General features: G+C 42.0%; 1 protein-coding gene across 4 annotated transcripts in view; it reads right to left on the bottom strand.

Moving 5' to 3' along the window:
* Positions 1 to 21,829, bottom strand: part of dusp8a (dual specificity phosphatase 8a) — a 46,959-nt gene that overhangs the window by 5,444 nt on the left and 19,686 nt on the right. For 3 of the 4 annotated variants that reach the window (XM_008411572.2, XM_008411571.2, XM_008411573.2), the window contains exons 3-5: positions 21,246 to 21,384; positions 713 to 879; positions 465 to 624 (exon numbers count right to left, since the gene is read on the bottom strand). In XM_008411572.2, the coding sequence (XP_008409794.1) occupies positions 465 to 624; positions 713 to 879; positions 21,246 to 21,384 (466 nt within the window). Of the gene's footprint in view, positions 1 to 464; positions 625 to 712; positions 880 to 6,272; positions 7,057 to 21,245; positions 21,385 to 21,829 lie in introns of those variants that run through there. The other variant, XM_008411574.2, reaches the window with a different exon arrangement.

The following is a 21,829-nucleotide window of genomic DNA, read 5'->3' as shown; positions in this document are numbered from 1 at the left end:
TGAGCTGGCCAACAACACTCTGTTACATAAGCATTGCTAAAGCCTTCTCCACTTTTAAATCAGCATTTTGGGGGCTTCAGTAGAATAAGATGACAAAATCCAAGATATTTGTTAGCTCTGCAAACTGGCTAACGTTTAGCCTTTAAAGACTCAGTTAGAATCTGCCAAAGTCGGCTTACTAAATAGCTATTTCAGCATTTATAATAAGTCTTGGCTGCATATTATAATCTTTAGTTGAAAATCTAAATGTAAGAAAAGTAGCATGTTCACCGTTTTTGGCATTAAGACCTAATTAGAATTGGATGTTATACTCTACATGAATGTTTAACCTGAAAATGTACAGAATTTTATGTTGTTTTTTTTTTATCACAACATTTGACAGGAGTCCACCTCCATGGTTTACAATTGCGTTTCTAGTCTCTACCTTGAGTTTAAACTTGCGTAAATGTGCTGCGGTCTCCTACCTATAAACTCATTTGTTTTGTCCAGCCAGGGCAGCAGTTTTTCGCAGTAGTTGTCGTTCACTGGGATGCGCATGAAATGGCTCTCACTGATGAAGTCCGGTTTGGGACAGGTGTTGCTGGCGTTCAGGACGTAAGTGATACCATTCTGAGACATCAAATCCTAAAGAGGTTGGCAAAAACAGGTTTGGGGTTATGCATGGTAGATTACGCTGCCAGTGTTATCCTCGAAATTGGTGATTAAATCTCACCTTGTTGAGAACGTCTTTCTGTGAACCCAGGTAGAGGTGTGGCAGGATGCGAGTTGGTCCTACGTTTGCCACAGGTAAACAGGGCTGGGACAAGCTCATTGGGAGTGCAGTGGCAGGCTTCCCCTCGCACAGGCCGGGGAAACAGGAGGAAAAAGCTGCGAAACCTCCTGCAGAGACAGAGAAGGCAAGAACCGGTTAGGTGCACTAATGATTTTCCACTGAACAACCGCATACCACAGTGGAAACTCCATTTTCGTCACCATTAGCGCCGCGGACACACATTCAATAGACACTTGGAGGCTGAATCTGGGCTACAATGTCTGGGTCCTGCTTAGTGAAACAGAAGCGAAAGAAAGGAGGCTCTCTGTGCTTCTGTGTGCAAGTTGGGTTAACTGCTGGGCGGCCAGGAATGCACGCCTGGCCCTTTAAGAGGCAGGCGGCTCCACTTTTGGCATATGTGTATGTGTGTGGCTCTGTTTCCTGCATGAGCTCATGTCCTGTAGCAGTGCATTGCGTCAGGCTGAGGGAATGAGAGAGGCCACAGGTGCAGGGCCAGGACAGAGGCCCAGAAACATCCCACTGACACCCACAGACACGGTTACACACACACACACACACACACACACACACACGCGCGCACACACGCACGCACGCACACGCACGTACACACCCCACACACACACACACGTTAGCACATGGAGATCATGATCTGGTTTTCAACATATGCTCAAAATTCACTCTCACTTGCTTTAATAGTTATTCTACCTAATGCAAGCACACATGTACGCACGCACGCACGCATATCCCATAATAATCATAATTACTCTGCAGCAGTGTGGTTGTATAACTACAGGGTAGGAAACAGGGTGAGGGCTTAGCAGAGTGTGTGTTGAGGAGTGGGTGCAGAGTGCTGAAAGGAAAACGGAGAGCTTCAAGGAAAACTTTGAGCCCCAGAGACAGAGATTAGAACCTAATCTACGTTCAGCCCTGCCTGACCCAATCTGGAATGTAGAGTGAGCGCTAAATACATGCACACAAATGATCACAGATCGAGCGTGAATGAGACATGACATCACTGCTCTGAAGAAGCACACTCAACTCTGTCCAAGCAGATCTGATTGTAAGCCAGATGTAGAGATATAAAGGCCAATGCAAACTTCAAAAAAGAAAAAAAAAAAAAAAAGAGTATGAGATGTCCTCTAACATCAATAATAAATATTCACATTAGGACTGCGTGAAACAATCATGACCCAGTGCTGTTCTGGGTGCACTGTGCCTTTAAGAGGAAAGTGAAGAAGGGCTGTCTGTTTTCAGCTATTAATGGCAACCGGCAGAGCGATGACATCAGTGCTTTCCTCGGCAGAGGGGGTGTAGCGGAGAGATGGATGGATGCAGAAAGAATGATCAGATAATGATTTAGGTGGAAAACGTCAATGTAAACTCTGAGGGAGGGCCGTCATGCTAGGACAAGCCTATATTTGTTGAGATATTTGCCTTAGGCCTCCCTGTAGCAGAGTGCCTCCCTCTAATTGATAAAACAGAAAGAGGAAATGCTTTTTGAAGGGCTCCTTCCTGGTTTACCTTTTCCCAGAGAACCTCTGACACAGAACATACATAGATAGAGAAATAAATAGGGTCTAATGTAGAGGTTTGAGGAAATGCTACTTTCCTGCCGACAGATAAATTAACAGGATTAAAAAAAAAAACGTCTTACGTCAGACAGCAACCATTTCCCTCTTTGTGTGCAGACATTGTTAGAGAGTTGTTAGAAGGTCTGTAGACAGGATGTTCCACATAGTGAGTGGCTGAGGAGAAAGTGTGTGTGTGTGCGCGTGTGTGTGTGTGTGCATTTGCACTCTTTGATCTGGATAAATAATTACTGCAGCGGACCAAGACGTGCTAAATTAACATTTAAAGAGCAGAGCGTGCTACTGAGGGAGTAAGTAAGGGGTTACTGGCATGAAGGAAGATTGGAGTCAGAGATAAGGAGCCAGAATGGGTCCGCTCGGCTGCTTTTTTAGGAGCGATTACATTACAGCGGCATTACGTCAATTACAAAACACCTTCCTGTGGTCAAAGATTTACACTGCTGCCACTAATGGACGTTAGTCACAGACGAGATAGCATGCTATTGGCACTTCATCACCTGAACAGACTCTACTTAAGGCTGCCAGGACAATGAGGGAGGGCAGAGATGTTGATGACAGCTGGCTTAACTTGTCCTTCTGACTGTTGCCAGGATGAAATAAAATAACACAGAAAAGGACATGATGATACCCAAAAAGTCCAGAGAGACGGCTAAACAGTCCCCACATGTGAATGATGTGTTCAGTCCAATCCAAACAAACGGTACACTCACAATGAAGTCATAGAAAAAGCCCTGTCCATGGGGATGACATCAGAAGTCAAACAGAGAGAGATGAGTTCACCCGTAATGCAGCGTGATACTGAAGGAAACTGACATCCTGCTGCACTGAGCAGACAAACCAAACGCGCTGAGAGGCAAAAATAAATCAACGGCACATTTAGAAAACGAACACAAGTTGTTCTCTGTTCGAGAAGAAAAAGTTGTCACGCTGGAGTCATGAAAATGTACCCCGGACAGGATGTGACTAACACACACTGTTTAAAAAAAAAAAAAAAAAAGTAAGAAATGTTCTGGCAAGAAGGAAAACACACAACCAGGAAAGAGGGCACTGTGTCGCCATCGGCATCCTTTTTCCGTTCCTCTCTGCCCACTTCATCATTTATGCAACTGATTATTTAACTTTCTTCCCCTGTTGGAGCCAAGAGCTCAGGGCTTCTTTTTTGCTCCTTGTCACTTCTGTGAAAATCTCTTTTAAATAAACATTTGGTCTTCAGTTCTACTTCCGACTCTCAGGACAAGACAGTAAATATAGGCATGACTGTAAATGTAAAAAAAAAAAAAAAAAAAGTAAATCATCCATTTCTTAGGTCTCCTTGCTATGTCTTAGTTTTAAAGTAGATGGAGCTGTAAAGTTAAATTGAGGTGAGATTAGAGGACAATGATCACATTATTTATTAACATGCCAAAAATAAATAAATAAATAATGAGACTATTCTCTGTATGTGATTAGATAATCAATACGCACTGTTGTTAAATAAAGAAACTGGGGTATTGATTAGTTTAGTGAATTTTTTTTCAGCTTGATCAGCCCTCACTGGTGAGCGGCTGAATGGAAACTCAATAAACGCGTCTTTCTCTGGTGCTTGTGTTCACTTTTTACTGTGGGTAGAAGACTAAAAGCTAGATATTATTAGTGTTAAGTGTTCACAAATAAAATCAGAAGAAATAAAAGAAGCTGTAAAAAAGTTTTTAAAAGGAAAGTATATTTTCTACAACATTAAAAGAGATCTATGTGGCTCGTTCATCCTGTGCGGCAGCGAGAGAGAGCAACACTTCAGCAGATAGCGGGAAGGCTGCATAGCATGTCAGTTATTGTAAAAGGTCAGCAATCTCAAGGTAATTCATGCAGACTGCTGTTTTTGGATACACTAGCTCTTGTCAATATATAAATCCCTAAAATAAGAAGCTCTAGGAAGCTAAAATATTTATGCTGTAATCATTTTTGTCTACTTTCAAAATAGCAACACCATGTATACACCAACTGCTTCCTCATAATTTTACCACTCTTCCTAATATAAATTATTATTTACAGCTACAAGGCAGGAAGGCTAGAAAAAATATGTTAAAAAATGTACTTACATCTTTTTCTGCTATAGCTCTTCTGGTGTTAGATCTGAATGAGCTGAAGTTGCTTTTGGCAGGTCAGAACCATAAAATGCTGTTCACTTCACCACCGATGCAGGGAAGTAAACTCTCCTGATAACGAGTTCGAATTATTTTTAGATCAGGATTTATTTTTGCAAGAGCTCTGAACAGCTAAAGCAGCAATGGATAGATTTAAAGTCATAAAGGGCTTCAATCCATTTATTCAAAACGTTTTGTTGCAAACGTCATCATCATTTCAAATAAATACCCAAATATATCACGATTCGGACCAGAATCGCATGCAGCACCTGCCTGGCATTTATTCTTAATGGGATTTCCACTGTTACATCACTGACTGCCTTGTCAATACAATCTGCTCTTAGCTTTTGTGTAGATTTCACTTGGTTTTTTTATCTTGTCTGTTAGTGGGGAAAATGAGCCTCCCACACACACACACACACACACACCTAAACAGCCTGGGGGGCATTGATTTGGGTGAATGACCACCCTGCACCCCTCTGTTGCTTTTCCCCTGTGGTTCATATGAGGGGAGACATTACGCCATCCCTCTGTGGCCCTCCAGCTGTCCCCTCCACTATGAGGGGACATTAGCATCTCAATATAACCCCCCCCTCCCTCCCGCTCAGCCTCCCAACATGACATCATTGCACACATGTCCCTCTCAGCTTCACAAAGGCTTTGCTGCAGCCAGAAAAGAAGCAGGAGTGTGTGTGTGTTTTTGGTCAGAAATAGGCCAACAGACAGAGAATACTGATGAACTAAGAGGGTGAGATCATCGCCTGTCATGCATGGTGTCAGCTTTATGATTATCACGTCGTCACACCTGCTGACGGTTAAACTTTTTATTGTTCCTCTATCTGGCTGCGCAGATAACGGGGACGTGTCACTTTGATCGCCTGCTGTTTCAGCAGCGCCGTGTTATTGCATTATAGGTCCATAAACTCTCCCATAATTTAGTCTGCATGCTCAAGCCAGTTCTCACAGAGATGTGCCAACATGCTTCTGTACCTGTGACACACAGGGCTATCTTCATCTGATGATGGCAAAGGTGTGATTTCTTTTTATGCTGGGTGGTGAAGGATGTGCTATAACAGAGCAGTGACAAGTGTAAGAAAAGTCTGCACCAGACCATTTCTAAAAGACGTTATAGTGCGATGTGTGGGGCTCTTTTGTTGAAGGCTTTTCCCTCAGAAGCCTGGCTCTGAGTTGCCTCATTGCTCTGTGTGAAAACGTGTTATGTTAAACACCTGCAGTGCACCCTGCACATATCGATAACATAATCTCCCTGAAGCCCCATCCTGCAGAAAGTGCATAAAGCAAACAGCAAAGCAGAAGGTTGAGAAAGACCCAAACATCTCGGAGACCACAGGATGAGAGTTAGTGAGCACTATGTCATACTGCGGGTCACGGCTCTCAGTCTCCCCCCTCTCAGTCGTTTTTCCTACCGCTTCTCCTTTCCTTCCCCTTCTTTGCTTCTCATCTTCATGATTCCATCCACTTAAATTACCCTTCTTCCTATTCTGTGTCTCTAAACGTGTCTTTAGCATCAGTAGAATGATGAGGACACGTCGGTTCCTGCACTGATCTAGTTTGGATCCTTTAAATTCACATCACATCTATCTTTAAGTTGCAGCATTCATCCGAATACCTGAAAGGTGCATCTCTCATGGAGCTCAACTCATTTCATGCACTCATGCATACACACAGGCCTTCATCCTGTACATGTAACTGTTCCTCATTTCTTGTACACACACACGCACACACACACATCTTCTGCAGGTGTTAATGCTCCACGTGGATACACACCTCGAAGCTCTCTCCCCTGCTTCATCCGGCGGACCCTGATCTTCAGCCTCATGTCTGATTCCTGAAGCTCTGGCCAAAAGCAGTCCTCTGCTGGGGCAATCACAACATCCAAAGGCATCCCCCCGTACCGCCAGTACAAAGTCTTTCTCAAATGCACACACAGATAGAAATGTCCAGGTGTCCCCCTCCGTTGGAGACAAAAAGAGTCCTTGCCAACAAACAAATGAAAAATACTGGAAAAACACACAGAAGTGCTTTTTCAGGGTGAGTTTAGAAACCAAAAGTCCAGAAAACTCCGCTCTGGTTAAATAACTGCGCCAGTCTCCACTGAGTGACTTTCAAAGACAATGAAAAAATAGTCCAAAGTGGCCTGTGGAGACGCTCGTCAAGTCAACATATGGCCAAAATCCTGATGCCTGGACCACAAAAATTCCTAGAATGCTCCTGCCTCAATAAACGGCAATTCTGTGGTCTTGTGAGGATTATTTGCCTCTATGAGAGCGAGAAGAAGAAAGAAAAACAAAATGCAACGCCTGTATGTAAAACGCCAGCTGTGATCCGCCCGCAGCTGGATCCACAGAGCGGCTGTGTGTTCCTCTGAGCGCTCTCTGTCTGAGTGTCTACAGCCAGTAGAGCAGCCCGCTATTGTTGTGCCGCTCCAACTCCCTCCCGTCTCTCATTCGCTCCGTCACCGCTCTCCACTCCTCCCTCTTGCCTTCCTCCTCCTATGACTCTCTCTGCGAGGAAGATGACGGAGCTGCACTCGCTCTTCTTCGAGCTCTGGGGTTGAATGAGCTCACTTGCCGTGAGCTCAGACTCTAACCAAACCTCCGTCCCTCCCCGCTCGCACCCTCTCCTCCTCCCTCACTCGTGGAGCCAGCGCTCCGTCATAGCTAATATCTAAGGCATGTAACCACATTCCTTACTCAGCCAGCAAATATGCGGCCACCTCAGGGGCCCAGCTATGAAGCTGGTCTCTGTCGGGGCGGGATGGAGGACGAGATGAAGATATTAAGATGAAATGAGACACGCAAAGCTGCAAAGCTTCCTAACATCTCTGTTGCCAATTACAAAGAAAATAGGACAGCGACTGGCTGGCTGGTGTTTGTCATTTTGTAGGCATGAAGCCATTTTTTAAGACTGTTATTTAATTTGAAAGAAAATCTAAAAGATGTTTGTCTGTTACTGTAGAAAATAGGATCTGGCTGACAAAGAATACGTAGGTTGATTTGCCTAAGGTTACTGTCGCTTAGCAGTAAATGACATGTTTAAAGTTTGATTTAAGACCAAGTTAGTGTGTTGATATCTGATCTTTCTCTAAAGGTGATGTAATTTGTTTGACTTCACAAAAGCTTCCTGTTCTGGTTTGTGTTTAATGTTCCAGTGGACACTCTGTTCTCATCCTTTTGATTTCATGGCTGAGAGCAGAGGACAGTAAAGGTAAGTACAACTGACATGAAGCAAAACATCATGGAACAGAGCAGGCGATGAGAAGAGCAGTCAGGTCGAAGACTCCTCTACTTTAGAACCAGGCTAAATGTCTCGTAGTGGGGGAAAAAAGTTAAGATTAAACTAAGAAACTAATGGGAATGGGTCACAGGATCTTGGAAAATGAATAAATAAGATTATATTTTATTTCCAGTTTGAGCGTGGCATACGTTTTTACTCTCTTTTACGGGTCTCCTTTTTTCTTTTTGCCTTTTCTTCTCGTTTGAAGAGCTCCAGCTCTGTCAGACTGATTCAAGTCTTGCCACATATCTTCAACTGGATTTAGGTTTGAACTTTATACATTCTAACACAAGGATGCTCTCATCTAAAGCCTGATGTTAGAGCCACTGCTGTATGTTGAAGGTTTCTGTCCTGGTGGAAGGAGATTCTTTGCACCAGACATCAATCTTTGCAGTAATCATGATCAGCTTCTTTCTACCAGCTGAAGAAATGCGTCCCACATCATGATGCTGTTATTTTAGTTGCATATGTACGTCTTTGTTGCTTTGCTCTTCCGCTATACTCCTTCCACCTTTGACTGATGGACTGGGCGGTTTTAGCTCTGCGAGATGTTCAAACCCAACACTGCTTTTATTTTTTTGTCCCTGCTCTGACTTGTCTGCTGTGTTCTTTGGTATTTATGTTGCTGATTATTTGCCAATGTTCTCAATCACTGAGTAGCAGTGGATTTTATTTTGCAGTATCAAAGTAAGAGGGACTGAACACAAATAGACTCTAGAAATAATTGGGAAGATTCTTGATTATTGATATTCTGTGTTGGTCTGGCACATAAAATCTTAACGACACACTCTGACATTTGTAGTTTTGATGTGACAAAACGGGAATATGTTCAAGGTACCTGAATACTTGAAGTCATGTCAATCGTATAATTGATTTTTTAAAAAGCAATCACAAATATCAAAAAAAGAAAAGAAAATAATAATAATAATTTCCCACTCTAAATAGTCAAATACTCTTTCAATCATTCAGTTCAGTTCAACAAATTCAATGATTTGTCTGTCACAAAAAGGCATTCAAGCTTATGCAAGATGTGAAGTGAGTTTGGGGAGGTTTGGGAGGGTGACAGGGGCTTAAGCTGCACACTGAGTGACCTCATCTCATCGCTGTGAACCCCTGAATGATCATATATGGGTGAGAACACAGCCTTACATCAACCTCTGTTTAACAGCTGGGCAGGGAGAAAGAGGAAATAGGTCACTTTGCTGATGAGGAGCTTTGTGAAAAACACAGAGTGTCAGAGACATCGACACACACACGCACACACACACGCACACTTTGTCCATCTGCAGATGCCTGAGGCACGACTGGCACAGCGCAGTGGTCAACCAGGGTCGTTACACCGCAATCACAATGGACGGTCATCTCAGTTTGAGTCCACACCTGCCCCCAGTTGATAAAGCAGCTTTCACATCAACAGGGGAAGCTAACAACAACACAAAACAGCAGATCTCCGGATCTGGTTTTATTGCTTGAGTTCTTCTTCAGATCCCAGTGGGGTAGCAAGGCTCAGAATAGTAGGAGTGTTAATTAGAGGACTGCAGACAAGATGCTATAAATGACAGCCAGGCTTCTTTTTTTTCTTTTTTTTTTTTAATTTACTGCACATGTGTCCAAAGCTGCAACAGAAATAGGTGTGCTGGACACCCCCTCCTCTGAGGCTCCCTCTTAGATTTACAGCCTGCTTCTATGCTGTGGGGTTTGTTACTGGGACGACGCACAGTTTACATCCACATACACACACCGAGAACAGCCAAAACAGACATGGATAGCAATGGAGATGAGTATGAGACGGAGATACAAAGTGAGGTGGTGGGTGAAGGCTGTAGGGGGTCTTGAAACCAGAAAAGGTGTCTGGAATTATTTTATAGAGGAAAATTAGCAAGATGTGTCACTGCTTGGGTTATTGAAAAAAAACTTTAAAAGAGAGGAACAAATTTCAGAAATGATTGAGTTAGTTGTTGGTTAAAAGTTAATCCTACTTGTGGTTATTATTTAATGTATTTCATATTATTAGATACATTATTTCATTAAGTTGAGATCACGTCATTTTAGGGCCGCAATTAATTTTTTTAGGTTCGTATGAAATCCATTTAATTCATTCTTCCTCCTGCTTTTCTATATAAATTAAGTGATTTAATTATTTTATTGTGAAAGATATTGTTAAATCCAAAAATATAAAATCCATAAAGAAAAAAAAAAAAAAAAACTTTTGAGGAAAAACATGTTCTCTGCAAAAACCAAACTGGGTTTCCTCAAAGTGAAGACATTTATCCATCGTTTTTCTATATGGCAGAAAGTATTATTTGCAAAAACAGTTAAAGTCCATAAAGAGCAAAGTTTGTTCCAATACCTTTTTTTTTTCACTTGTAATATTTTGTCAAAGCCTGTCCCAACATTTTCCTTTCAACTGAGACAGGCAGCAACAGGAGCGTCATTCTACACCTCAGATCATCTGTCAAGATATCGCAGCAAAGGAAGACGTCATTGCCTGGATCCGGCAGGTTAGGGTGATGAGTTAATGTGTGTGTTTTGCCTCGAGATCATACATGTGCCGGGGTAGGAGGAAAAGTTTCAACTGTGCAAAGGTTAGAGGAAGACGGGGAGGACATTGCTGCAGGGTTTCAGGCGAAGGGCGAGCAGATATTTGCTCCAAATACATACAAGCATAATTGTTTGTGCACGTGTACATGTTTTTGTATGTGCACGCACGCATGTGTGCGTGTGTGTGTGTGTTGATGGTGCTGGTTGTCAGGGGATCAGTAACAAGGCTGCTCTTGCAGTGATGTAATGCCTTCAGGAGAACACAGCTGCCATGCCTGGGGGGTGAGGTAGTCACCAAGGGAGAACAAGGAAGGATGGATGGAGCTATTGAAGGTGGGGGAAGTGGTAGAAGAAATAACGATTTAGACCTCAGCGGTGTCGTGGGACTTAAAAAAGCATCAATACTTGCAAGAGTATATGAATGGAAGAAATATTAAGAATGAAAAGATAAATGATTAGGTTTGATTAAATGACTTAAAATATATTTTTTTCTCATCTTCACCTAAGACCTCTTTGTTCCTTTAAAGCCTTTGTCAAGACTTAATTGCATGTCTTCTGCTAAGGTTGATCTGACGGAGGATAACGACTTGAAAACCTGCAAATAAGCTAAAGAAGAACGAAGAAAAGTGTTTCCCTCCACATATCACGCAGGATATGTGTGCACAGATAAATGGAGCACAGGCGCACTATTTGACCATATGCGTGCTCATGCATTCAGTGACTTCATCTATGTCTGCCCGGCCTGGAGGGGAGGCCCCGCTCACATCAGTCAAACAGCAGACCCCCTGCCCTCCAAACAACTTAACCCCCTGGAGGAGCTCTGCACCCGAGGCTACTGCACCAGTAAATCTGCCACATTGGAGAGAAATTAGTTTACACTCGGATATATGCTTACACACTCACATTCACGCACACACACAGGCGCATAAAGACCGAACAGGAGCGGGTATAAGCTATCAAACGCACCGAGGGGGGCTTTCAGAACCAGACGGGCCCTCATAAACCAGATGAAGTACTTAAAAATCCCAGTTGGGGGTGTTGTGGGTGTGCAGTTGTGTGTGGAGACAGATAGGAGCTTTTGTGCACTAATATGAAACACTAGAAGGCAGTTTAGTTTAGTTTTTTTTTTTTTTGGTTTGGTTAAGATTAAACATTCACCTTTTTATGTGTTATTATAGTTATTTTAGCTGAGACTAATAAAAAAGAGAACAGTTGTTTGCACAGGTTTAAAATGTACTAGTAGAGGATTTGTGAGAGTAAGACAAGGCATAAAATCTGCATGAAACATGTCCGTTAGCCTGGAGTATTGAAAAGATTAAAAATGTGTTCACATTCCTCTCAGCCCTGATTTCCCCAGAGGTGACTTTGTCTGCGCAGGTTTCATTCTAAATGCTAATAACCAGCAGCGATGCACAGGCCTTCATTCGTACATTTGAAAGCACCGAGGTTGTGAAAACACACGCTCCCCTCTTTCTCACGCATGTACAGTAGTGAGGATTCCTCCACGTCTTTCCATGTCAACATACCTTACATTTAAAGACCGAAATTTCCTGAGTTGTCAGTTTTAGTTCCTTAAAAATACAAAACATTTAGTTCGGGGTTTATGACTGACATCATTACAGTGGTCAAGACAAGGCATAAAAAAGCATCAATACTTGGATGGGTGGGTGGAACCAGAGTTAATAGGATATAAGTTGAATTCCAGAAATGCTAATAATTTTCAACGCCCAGTTTTTTGATAATCATCCAAACCTGGACAGATCTGGAGCCCTGAGCAGCGGCAACATTATAACAGAATTAACATTATAGCAGAATTACTCTCAGAGGGAGAAGCTGACAGGAGACCAGTGTAATGAGCTTTTGCTGCTAATATTTTCAGACAGCCAGGCTGGTCTCGGATCAGTTGAGTGTTAATTAGCTCCTATCGGCGCAGCAGGCGGTCGTTCACACACACACACACACACGCATACACACACACATTGTCCCCACAGCAGAGAAAGCCATGCCATCTGGTCCTCTGATGGGGCCTCTACTCTCCTGTCTACCTGTCTTACCATCAGAAACAACGGTGTCAGACTGAACTGCGGTGTTTCTATGTGTGGTTTGACCGGTCTGCTAAATTTATTCAGCACATTGTGTTGACGCTCTAAAGCATTCGCACTCGAGCTCCACCTGCTGCAAACTGTTTTTCTGACCACTTTTTTTTTTTTGTCTTTACTTCTGCAATCTTTTGTGCTAATTTAACCATTAAAGTATCAAAAATGTTCAGCTCATTACGAATATAAAAGCTGGAAATTTAGACATGCAAGTGGGAAATTTCTGTCATTTATAACTTTGAGAATACTTCTACCTTCTTTTAATTAAAATAAAAAAGAAGAAAATAATTATGATCTTTCAAATAACATCATAAAAAAATGTGTTGCAAAATTTATATTGTGATTTTTTTTCACCTGCTCAGTTAAATAAGCCTGCAACATTTTTTTATTGCACAAAGTCAGAACTTTATTTGTTTCACTCCTTCTTCGAAAACTATCACCTAGTTTAATAAACGGATCAAAAGCAGATAATGGCATACTAAAGTCTGGTTTTGAACAAAAGTTTCTGGTTATATGTGGTAATAATGACCATATTTTCTGGACTACAATTTGCATATTATTGTCAGATGAAATCTCATATTGAAAGGACAAATTGAGTGGGAATCGACAGAATATTTAAATCAAAGGACAAACTTTTCAGAAGGGCTTTGTCATGCAGGAACAGAATCCAGGCAAAGAAAACATAAAGATGGGTTCGTATTGCAGAACTTCAGGCCAAGGTCGCCTTTTCTGACCCCACCTTTGAGCGTGTGGAGCTGTGCAAGTTTACATGTGTGTAAATGTGTCACATCCACAGCACGGCAGTGACATCATGCCGTCAGCCACAGAAGAACAATAGAAAAGAAATGACGTGATGCAGTGAAAGGAACCGGACAAGCCGCCTGTGTGTGTAGCCTGCCAACGCCTACATCACGCTGGTAAATCATTCCTGGAGCTCGATGGGAAACTTTGGAGCTTCCCTGCTCGGTCCGGAAAAATAATTAAGTGCATGTAGACAAGCACATTCTCGAGATGTAAATTTGTGTTTGTACATGCTGATCTCTCTAGGCGTCTCCCTTTCACCCCGGGGAGCCCTGATGTTCCCTTATCAGAAACAGGAAATGGTTACACAACACTGGGGGAAGTGACCTTTCTGTGCCGGACCGCCTTCTTCTATGAATGTGTGTACATTGCTGTGTACGGCTGACATTTTGTGTGTTTATAAGTGTATGTGCAGAGGAGGAGATAACCAGAGGATGAAGAATGATCACAAAACTCTGTGCCGCATTCCTGAACCTGGAGCTCTAGGCTTCCCTGGAACTCCAAAATTAGCCTGCTGCTGTTGCAATGGAAAATATTCTCCTAATCATTAGGAAACAGCCACAGATCCAGAGCGTTAACCCTAAAAGTTCTATGTAGTCAACCAAAAGCCACCACTGCGTGTTTTTAAACAAGGTGTTGCTAATTTTCCAGTGTTTCATTTTATTTTTTGCTTATTAACATACATACATTTAAAGTGTAGCAATTCAAAATCCTACCAAGAGAAAAACTTTACAAACGTGTGAGGCAATTCAGATGAAAACTCTTCAAAAAAACAACAACAACAACAAAATGAGTGGGTAGGAAAGCAGTGCAATAGCATACCAGAGATAAAGTGCATCAAAACCGGCACGGCGATAAACAGGAATCCACCATTGTTCCAGGGAATGACGGTATGAGACGAACTGCCGTGGGCAGTTCCAGCATGAAAGGAATTCAGTGGATGCAGGCCAGGAATGAGTAGGATAAATCAGCATAATTGTTAGTTTCTCCTTTCCCTTTTTCTTGCTCCTTCTGGAAATTTCCACTCCACATGTTTGTCAGAGGCATCAGCGGGAAGGCTGCAGCGGTAAACTCACGGCACAGCAAACAAAGAGCAGAGCACTTGGCCTGCACTCACGAGGAGGTTTGAGTTATGAGGTGCTGATGGGGTGGACCAGGGTCCCGGGTTAGCTTAGCTGTCCAGCCTCAGCTTCTGTTGACACTACCTAGTAACGCTTTAAACACACTATTTATATCCCATGTAGGACAAATGCATAGACAGGGTGGGTTAGGATGCTTAAAAGGCCTCTAGATAGATTTCAAAAGCAGGAAGGTATGCGCCATGAATGGCCTGTATAAGCATTACATCCAAAGTATTTAGGGCACTTCACTTATTCAACAGGGCAGCTACATTTCTAAGAGCTACTGCTCCTGGACAACTCTTAAGACTTGATATTTTTGTCACTTTTACACTCATCTCTTAGAACCCCAGGACCTTAGAGTTGCAGTAGGATTTAAGCTAAGAATACATAAGACCAGCATTTTACCACCATAAAGCATGTTTCTCATTTACATGAAATAATAATAAAAAAAACTAAAGCTCTCCTGCTTTGTATGCCTGCATACATATAACTGTGTGATTGTGTGGTACAAGGCCTGTTCAAGCCAGTGAAAGACTGTGTGATGAAGCAGAAAGAGGAGAAGAAGAAGAGCAAGAGGCAAGCAATGCAGCGAGATCACGTCACGGTGGAAACATTTGGCAATGGCTCACATAAACACACACACACACGCACACACACGCACACGCACACACACAAGCATCATACGGTGCTCGTACATGTACACACAGGCCTGTTTTATTCTCCAGTTTTCAGGGAAAGAAGGAGCAAATGATGACATCAAGCTTATCATGTGAGACCAATGAGACTGATGAAGGGTTGGGGGTGGAGGGACAGAATCTCTGAACCCTGCTGCATAAAACTAGGATCACCACCCCCATAAACCGACGTTACATGATTGCGTGTTTCGGTGTGTGTGCATCTGCAGGTTTATTGGGATGTGTTTGTGAGGCAACAATTAAAAAGAAAAAAGGAGCTCAGTGAATACCTGCACACTGAGTGCAGAAAGCAGCATTATGTCACTCTTCAGCTCCAATGCGCCTCAGAGCCTGTAACACTTCTCAGAGCAGCCAGGTGATGTCATAGGTATTTTGTAGCTCATATACTTTGACCTTTGTGGGCCCTTGTTACGGATAGGGGTGGGGCTGGAGCTGATGTGTGTGTTTGTATATCTAGAGGCCAGGGTGAGAGCATCGAGGCCACTGGCGCCAGATGTGATGACCGCAGGAGTCTGGGCCTAAAAATAGAGCTCTGTTCTCAGCACCATGAAACAGAGGAGAGGAAGGAGGAAGAGGAGGAGGAGGAGAAGAGGATGAGAGGTGGAAGACGAGGGGGGCGGGGGAAGGGAGGACAGAGAGATGGGAAAGGTGCACCAGATCATTGAGAATAATATGTCAGATCTCCCCGAGGATGGTGAGCTCACCTCCTAATGGCACCATTGGCTCCTTCTCTATGAAATCATTGATCTGTGGAGCTCCCCTCAGTGTAACAGAGAGGGTTCAGATGGAAGAGAAAGCAAGGTGGTGACGGGTGTGTGGGGGAGAGCAAGGAGGGTTGCAAGGAGGCAAGGAGGGCGCAAGTTAAGTCACACAAGCTGTGAAACAGAAGGTATGAGGAAATAGATCTGAGGAACACAATAATAAGTTTGAATTCTCTCATCAGGACTGTGGCTAAAAGATGTCTAGAGGAAATTTAAATCCAACTCTGCAGGGGTGCATGCAGGCCTGGAAGAAATCCTGCAGGAATGAGGAACAATAACACACTTCTCCGTGCTTCAGTGTCTACAGAAGAAACCTCGTCTCATTAAACAGGATCTCTGGCCATACTCTGAATGCACATAAAAGTAGCCAGATGAACGCTTTTGTGAAACGCGCACACATTCAAAGATGTAAAGAAGAGTATTACCTCATCTCCTCGACGGTTCTCGTTTGTGCTTTTCCTTAATCCGACACATGTATTCTCAAACACTGCCTCATCCGCGTGCACACGCACCATTTCATATGCACATATTCATGGTGAAAAGTGCAAGATACACATGCGTACACACACGGGGACACAAAAAGACCTCCTTATGCAGCTCCCTGGAATGTCTCTGTGAACGGCTTCATTGTGAGTTTCTGCCTCCTATGATTACCTCACCTCTTCAGCTTCTCTCAGATGCGCGCACACACACAGGAACACACACACACACAGATGCAAAGATACACAAACAGGACACCACCCAGTTGTACACCAGAGCGGCAACATGACATGTAACAGAACTGACCTTTGTACATCCGTCTGTGAAGTCACACCTTAGACTGATGTCATGAAGCCCCACACAGCACAGCCCTGATGTGTGTTTTTGAGTTAAACAACCTTTCATCTCCTAATAGCTCTCAGCAGTAGGTCAGTGTCCTGTGGTAGTTTGTACACTTTTGACAAGATCTGTCTGCCTGATGGGAGACCAATACGCCGCGAAATCAATAAATACATACACCTTTATATAATTAAATATAAAAATATATTATAAAGTAATACAGGCTGCACAGTGGTTCAGTTGGTAGTGCTGTTGCCTTGTAGCAAGGGGTTCAAAGGAAATGAGAGAAGATAGTAATCAGGTATTATTCCAAAACACATTTAAAAAGTCTACACACCCCTGTTACAATGCTAGACTTTTTCTTACATAAAAACGAGAAAGTGTTTCTCATTGTAGACAATGTCCAACACAATTCAAGAGAAAGCAAACTTCTGCACGTTACTGGTTGCATAAGTGCACACCCTAAAATCAATACTACGCCAAACTACTTCTTCAGGAGTGCATTTTATGCGTCGACCAGAAATTCCTGAAACGCTTTCAGTATTACTGTCAGACTCTCAGTTTCCATGCAGTCGTTTCATGAATCATAGACGAAAGTAAACTTTTTCAACGTTAGTGTTGCTCAATATCGAGCCTTTGAAGTAGTGTGTTAGCAAACACCCAACCGCTGTTCTCAAAGTCATGCAGAACAGAATAATAACAGCTGTTATTGGATGAGACCTCATCTATGTTTTTATTTTATGATTGTTTTTTTTTTGTTTTGGGGTTTTTTTCACAAGAAAATGTATGCTTTGGGCTGCAAACTAGTATACAGGGAAAAAACAGGCAGATCCTAATCACAAATCAGGATTGGTAAAAGGAAGAATTATAATAACAAAACATAACAAGTTGTTGTATTAAAGTAAAATAGCAAGAGAGGAACAGGAGGATTTAAGTGATTCAACATTACTGCATCTCCTCTGCTCAGATTGGTCGGGCTTACCACACATTCAAGTTGAAGTTTTTCAAATTAAAAGCTAGTCATCGTTAGCATTTGATAATATTCTAGTAAAAATAGGAAAACTCTTACATTTCAGATAACGGCAGCTATGTTTTTCTCTGTGTAGGCCACTGACACTTTTAATACTCTGCTAAACTGGTTGTATTCTTCACTGACAGCACAAACGGTTCTCCATGCGGATGTTGATTCAAAACGCGCTTTTGCTCTTCGGTTTGTTGACCCCGTGATGTGACGCTGTGGTAATCACATTAAAAAAAAGCCCCGACAGATGGTGAAGGGAAATATTAGAACAATCTTGCACATCTGCACCGCCACCCACAAACTCTTACACCTTCATTTCCTGATAAATGACAGATCTGAATCTTTACATCGCTCTGCATTTGTTTGTTTTTTTCATGTTGAATTGCAAAAAAAAAAAAAGCATGCACAGTGCTTTAAATGTATTATTTTTATCATCACCTCTCCTTGTTTTAGGACTCTTTATTTATTTCATCCACTGAAACTAGAACATGAGATCCGAATGTCGACATCGAAATGCTTCACATTGGCCGGACGCATGTCGAGGCTACACAGTTGGTGTTCTTTAACGCACCACCAGGCTCTGCGCAGTCCGGCAGCGTGCAGTGGGAAACATACAAACTTTAGACCCACTGGGGAGGCAGCTGGCCCAAACAAAGTGGAGCTCTCCCCCTTCAGAGACACACACACACACACGCAAAGACAAAACCCTAAAAAAAAAAAAAAAAAAGCAAAACTCATCAGCCTGAGGTCCTTGTGGGTGAGATCACCACTGTGGTAAAAATACAGCTGTCCTGGGAGAGACATGTTTCTCACTAACACTTTCACACAATCAATAAAGCGCTCAAACAAACACTTAACCCTCGAGCACACTTGGATTTACAAGCACACTGTAACATTTTCCAACTGTCACCACGACCACATCCTGAGCAAATACATATTTCAAACTAATTGCACAGCGAGAGTCAAGTCAGACTCTGGATTATTTATCTTTAACAAAAAACCAAAACAAAACAAAACAAAAACCCCAAAGAGATAATCTGGGATAAGCTCACATAACGTCATCCTCACTTGGGAAGCGGTATGTCATTTTAAACAGTTGTAATGATGATTATTTATATGGTTATTTTATGAATGGAGACAGACTCAGTAAGACGTCACTGATTCCATTGGGTTTGATTTGTAACAAATACACATGCTTGGGTTTTGTTTATGGGTTCATCTGCCATCTCTCGGTTTCTGAAATGTATCCTCCTCATAAATAGTGAACCTCAAATCAATAAATAAACAGATTCATGATATACAATAACATAACCTAGTTGGAAAATGAACTAATCTACTATTTGTAAGCAGTAAATATAAATAAAGAAAAACTTATGACAGAAAGGGTTAACCACCCAAAGCTATAAATCTAATAAAATGTCTTCTAATGATGTTGTTTAATCATTTGTCATTTTAATTTTCCTTTAAACCGACACATAAGTTGTGTGTCAGAGTGTAACGAGTGCATATGAAGTTAATGATAAACCAATCAGTTATGAACTAATCAGAGGAAATATTAGTGCCATAAATCACAAGCTGAGAGGTGAGGACAAACAAAGAAGGGGTCAGGAAGAACAAAGTGTAAGCTGGAGCTGCAGGGACACTTTTTCTCCATTTTGTCATGTATTATGCTGTATTAGTGCATCATTTTGCAAACTAAAGGAGGGGTTTGAATTTCAGAGGAAAATCAATCTAGTATTTGCAAGAACAAAAACTGAAAACTGTCAGGATTTGATTGGTATGGAGACTATAGTTTAGTGCAGACTTAATTTTTGAGATGCACAAAAACATCAGCTGATGACCATAATTGCACCGTTTCAGCTTGCGTGGGCCTGACTAGTGACCACCCAGGATTTAAAAATAAAATTACTATTAAAACTGTATTAGGCAACTAAAATGTTGCCTCTCATCTGAGAGGCAACATTTTAGAGTAACTAAAATGTTGCCTCTCAGATGCTTTTTTGCAGATACAGCAAGCAGAAAAATTCAGGAAAAGTAAAAGAGAGCATCAGATGTTCAATGTAGCTGGACCAGGAAGATATTTGAAGATGCCATCACTACATGCAGCAAAACTAGTTAGTGAAGTACATATACACACAAATTAAGATTACGTGCCTATAGATTAACATACATTTTAGATAGAATCTATTCTGATTTTTTTTGTAATAAAAACTCTCGGTATGATATTTTGACATTAAGGCTCTTGAACTAAAAGAAAACAAAATACATGTTTTTTACTCATCAAGCAATAAAGTCTTCAAAAATATTTTGTAAGTGGTTCCATTACCTATTCCTAGCGTTCACAACCCTGCCGCATCCTGACACATAAACATTACTGCAGCAATTTTTCCACGTGACGTTACAAAGCAACCTTGTATGTAACAATCTCGTTATTTTTTTCCTTTCTCCTCCAAAGCACTCGCACGCAAACGTAAACATTTTGTATGCACAGACACTGGCTGACAGCTCCACTGACCCCAATAATACAAGCACCCAAACAAGAACCAACGCTATTGGCTGGGATTTTTTTTTTTTTCTTGGGGACTATTTTCTGCCTTTGTTGTCGTGGAAACAGCAGAGAAGCGGCAGCAGAAATAAAAAAGGTGTGACTCTTTTTCTTCCCCTTCCTGAAGTAAAAAAAAAAAAAAAGCAAGGATAAGCAGTGGAGATAATGAGGAGGATGTGTGAGCTGCTGGCAGGACAACTTTATATATATTTATATATAAGGTTGGACCATTCCTCCCCACCCTCACGAAAATCAGAGAATACTTTGGGAGCCTGGGGTTCTTTGAGGCAATCCTCAGCAATCATGAATGACTCATGAAAAAAAAGCACTAATCTCCCAGCAGAAGGAGCAAATTGAGAGGATGAAGAGAATAGGGACGAGGAAACCAGAGCAGAGATTTACCGAAGCAGTATGTTTCTGCCCATCTCATTTCAAATCCTCCTGGCAGAGGCAGATTACACTCTCCTTTCTGCACTGGCACATTTGGGGCAAATTCATAAGCCTCGGGTAGTGAATGTGTGTGTGACGCTGTCCCTTAAAAGACCGCAGCCAACACAATTAGGGGGATATTAAGTCAGAAAGCTTATTAAAGCTAATTATGAGGAGCCTTCTGCGATTAGTGGATACTATGACAGCATACTAACTGCTTCCAGTCGGACCTGAGGATTGAAATAAGCTTTCAGATTCCTGCAGTGATGCTGGTTGAGGAGACGGCTCCAGCGAAGTTTAAACATCAAAACACATCAGACAGGCTTTGCGTTACAAGGTTATGCTGCTTTACTTCTTCTCTCTCCTATCTCAAGAAAAACCTGCAAACTTTACACCAGTGAGGCAACATTATTAAAAAAACACACACAAAAAAAAAACCAGGAACAACTGGCATAATGTGACATCTGCTGGCTAAACTGAGCAATGACAATGCTGCACCTGTTCAACAGGAGATGTGTGCACAAACATGAAGATTTCTCTGGACAATAAAAGCTTATTTTCTTTCGCTCACCTACCCATCATCCCACTCATTCAGCATACAACACCCACAAACAGCAACAGATGGTCTTGTTTACCAGTGAGCAGGGAGACTTTGTGGAAGGTACCCTCCAACTTTCCCATGAGGATGTGCACAAAGCCGTCTTTGGACAGGTGCCCTGCCTCTTTGGAGCTCTGGTCGTAAACCACCACTTCCTGCTTCCTGCCCAGCTCCACCTGCACGGAGAACAAACAACACACAAGACCTTCATTACTCATTGCTGCAATGGAAAATATGATAACGATCCAACAAGGAAGTCGGAGCCTGCGAATATGATGGCAATTCTAAATGTTTTCTTTTAGTGCAACAAGGAACTTAGAAGCAGATTCACTGACATGAACCGCTAAAGTTTTAGGAATATTCCATGACAGTAAATGACGATAAAAGATTATGTAAAGTAATTTCTTGTGCTTTGTCATGGTATAACCACAAATTTCAATGAACTTTATTGTAAATATATGAGATAGACTGACATCAAAGAAGAAAATGATTGCAACATGGAAGGATACATGGCTTTGAAAATAAAAATCAGCCAAGTGTGTAGTAGGACAAACTATTATGTTTGTTCATTTTCGGAGAGTGGCAAGAAGAAAGTCATGGAAGAAAGAAAGCCATAAGAGG

Source organism: Poecilia reticulata, linkage group LG6 (genome assembly GCF_000633615.1).
Source record: "Poecilia reticulata strain Guanapo linkage group LG6, Guppy_female_1.0+MT, whole genome shotgun sequence".
Taxonomy (NCBI): Eukaryota; Metazoa; Chordata; class Actinopteri; order Cyprinodontiformes; family Poeciliidae; genus Poecilia; species Poecilia reticulata.
This window is presented reverse-complemented; position numbering and strand designations above follow the sequence as displayed.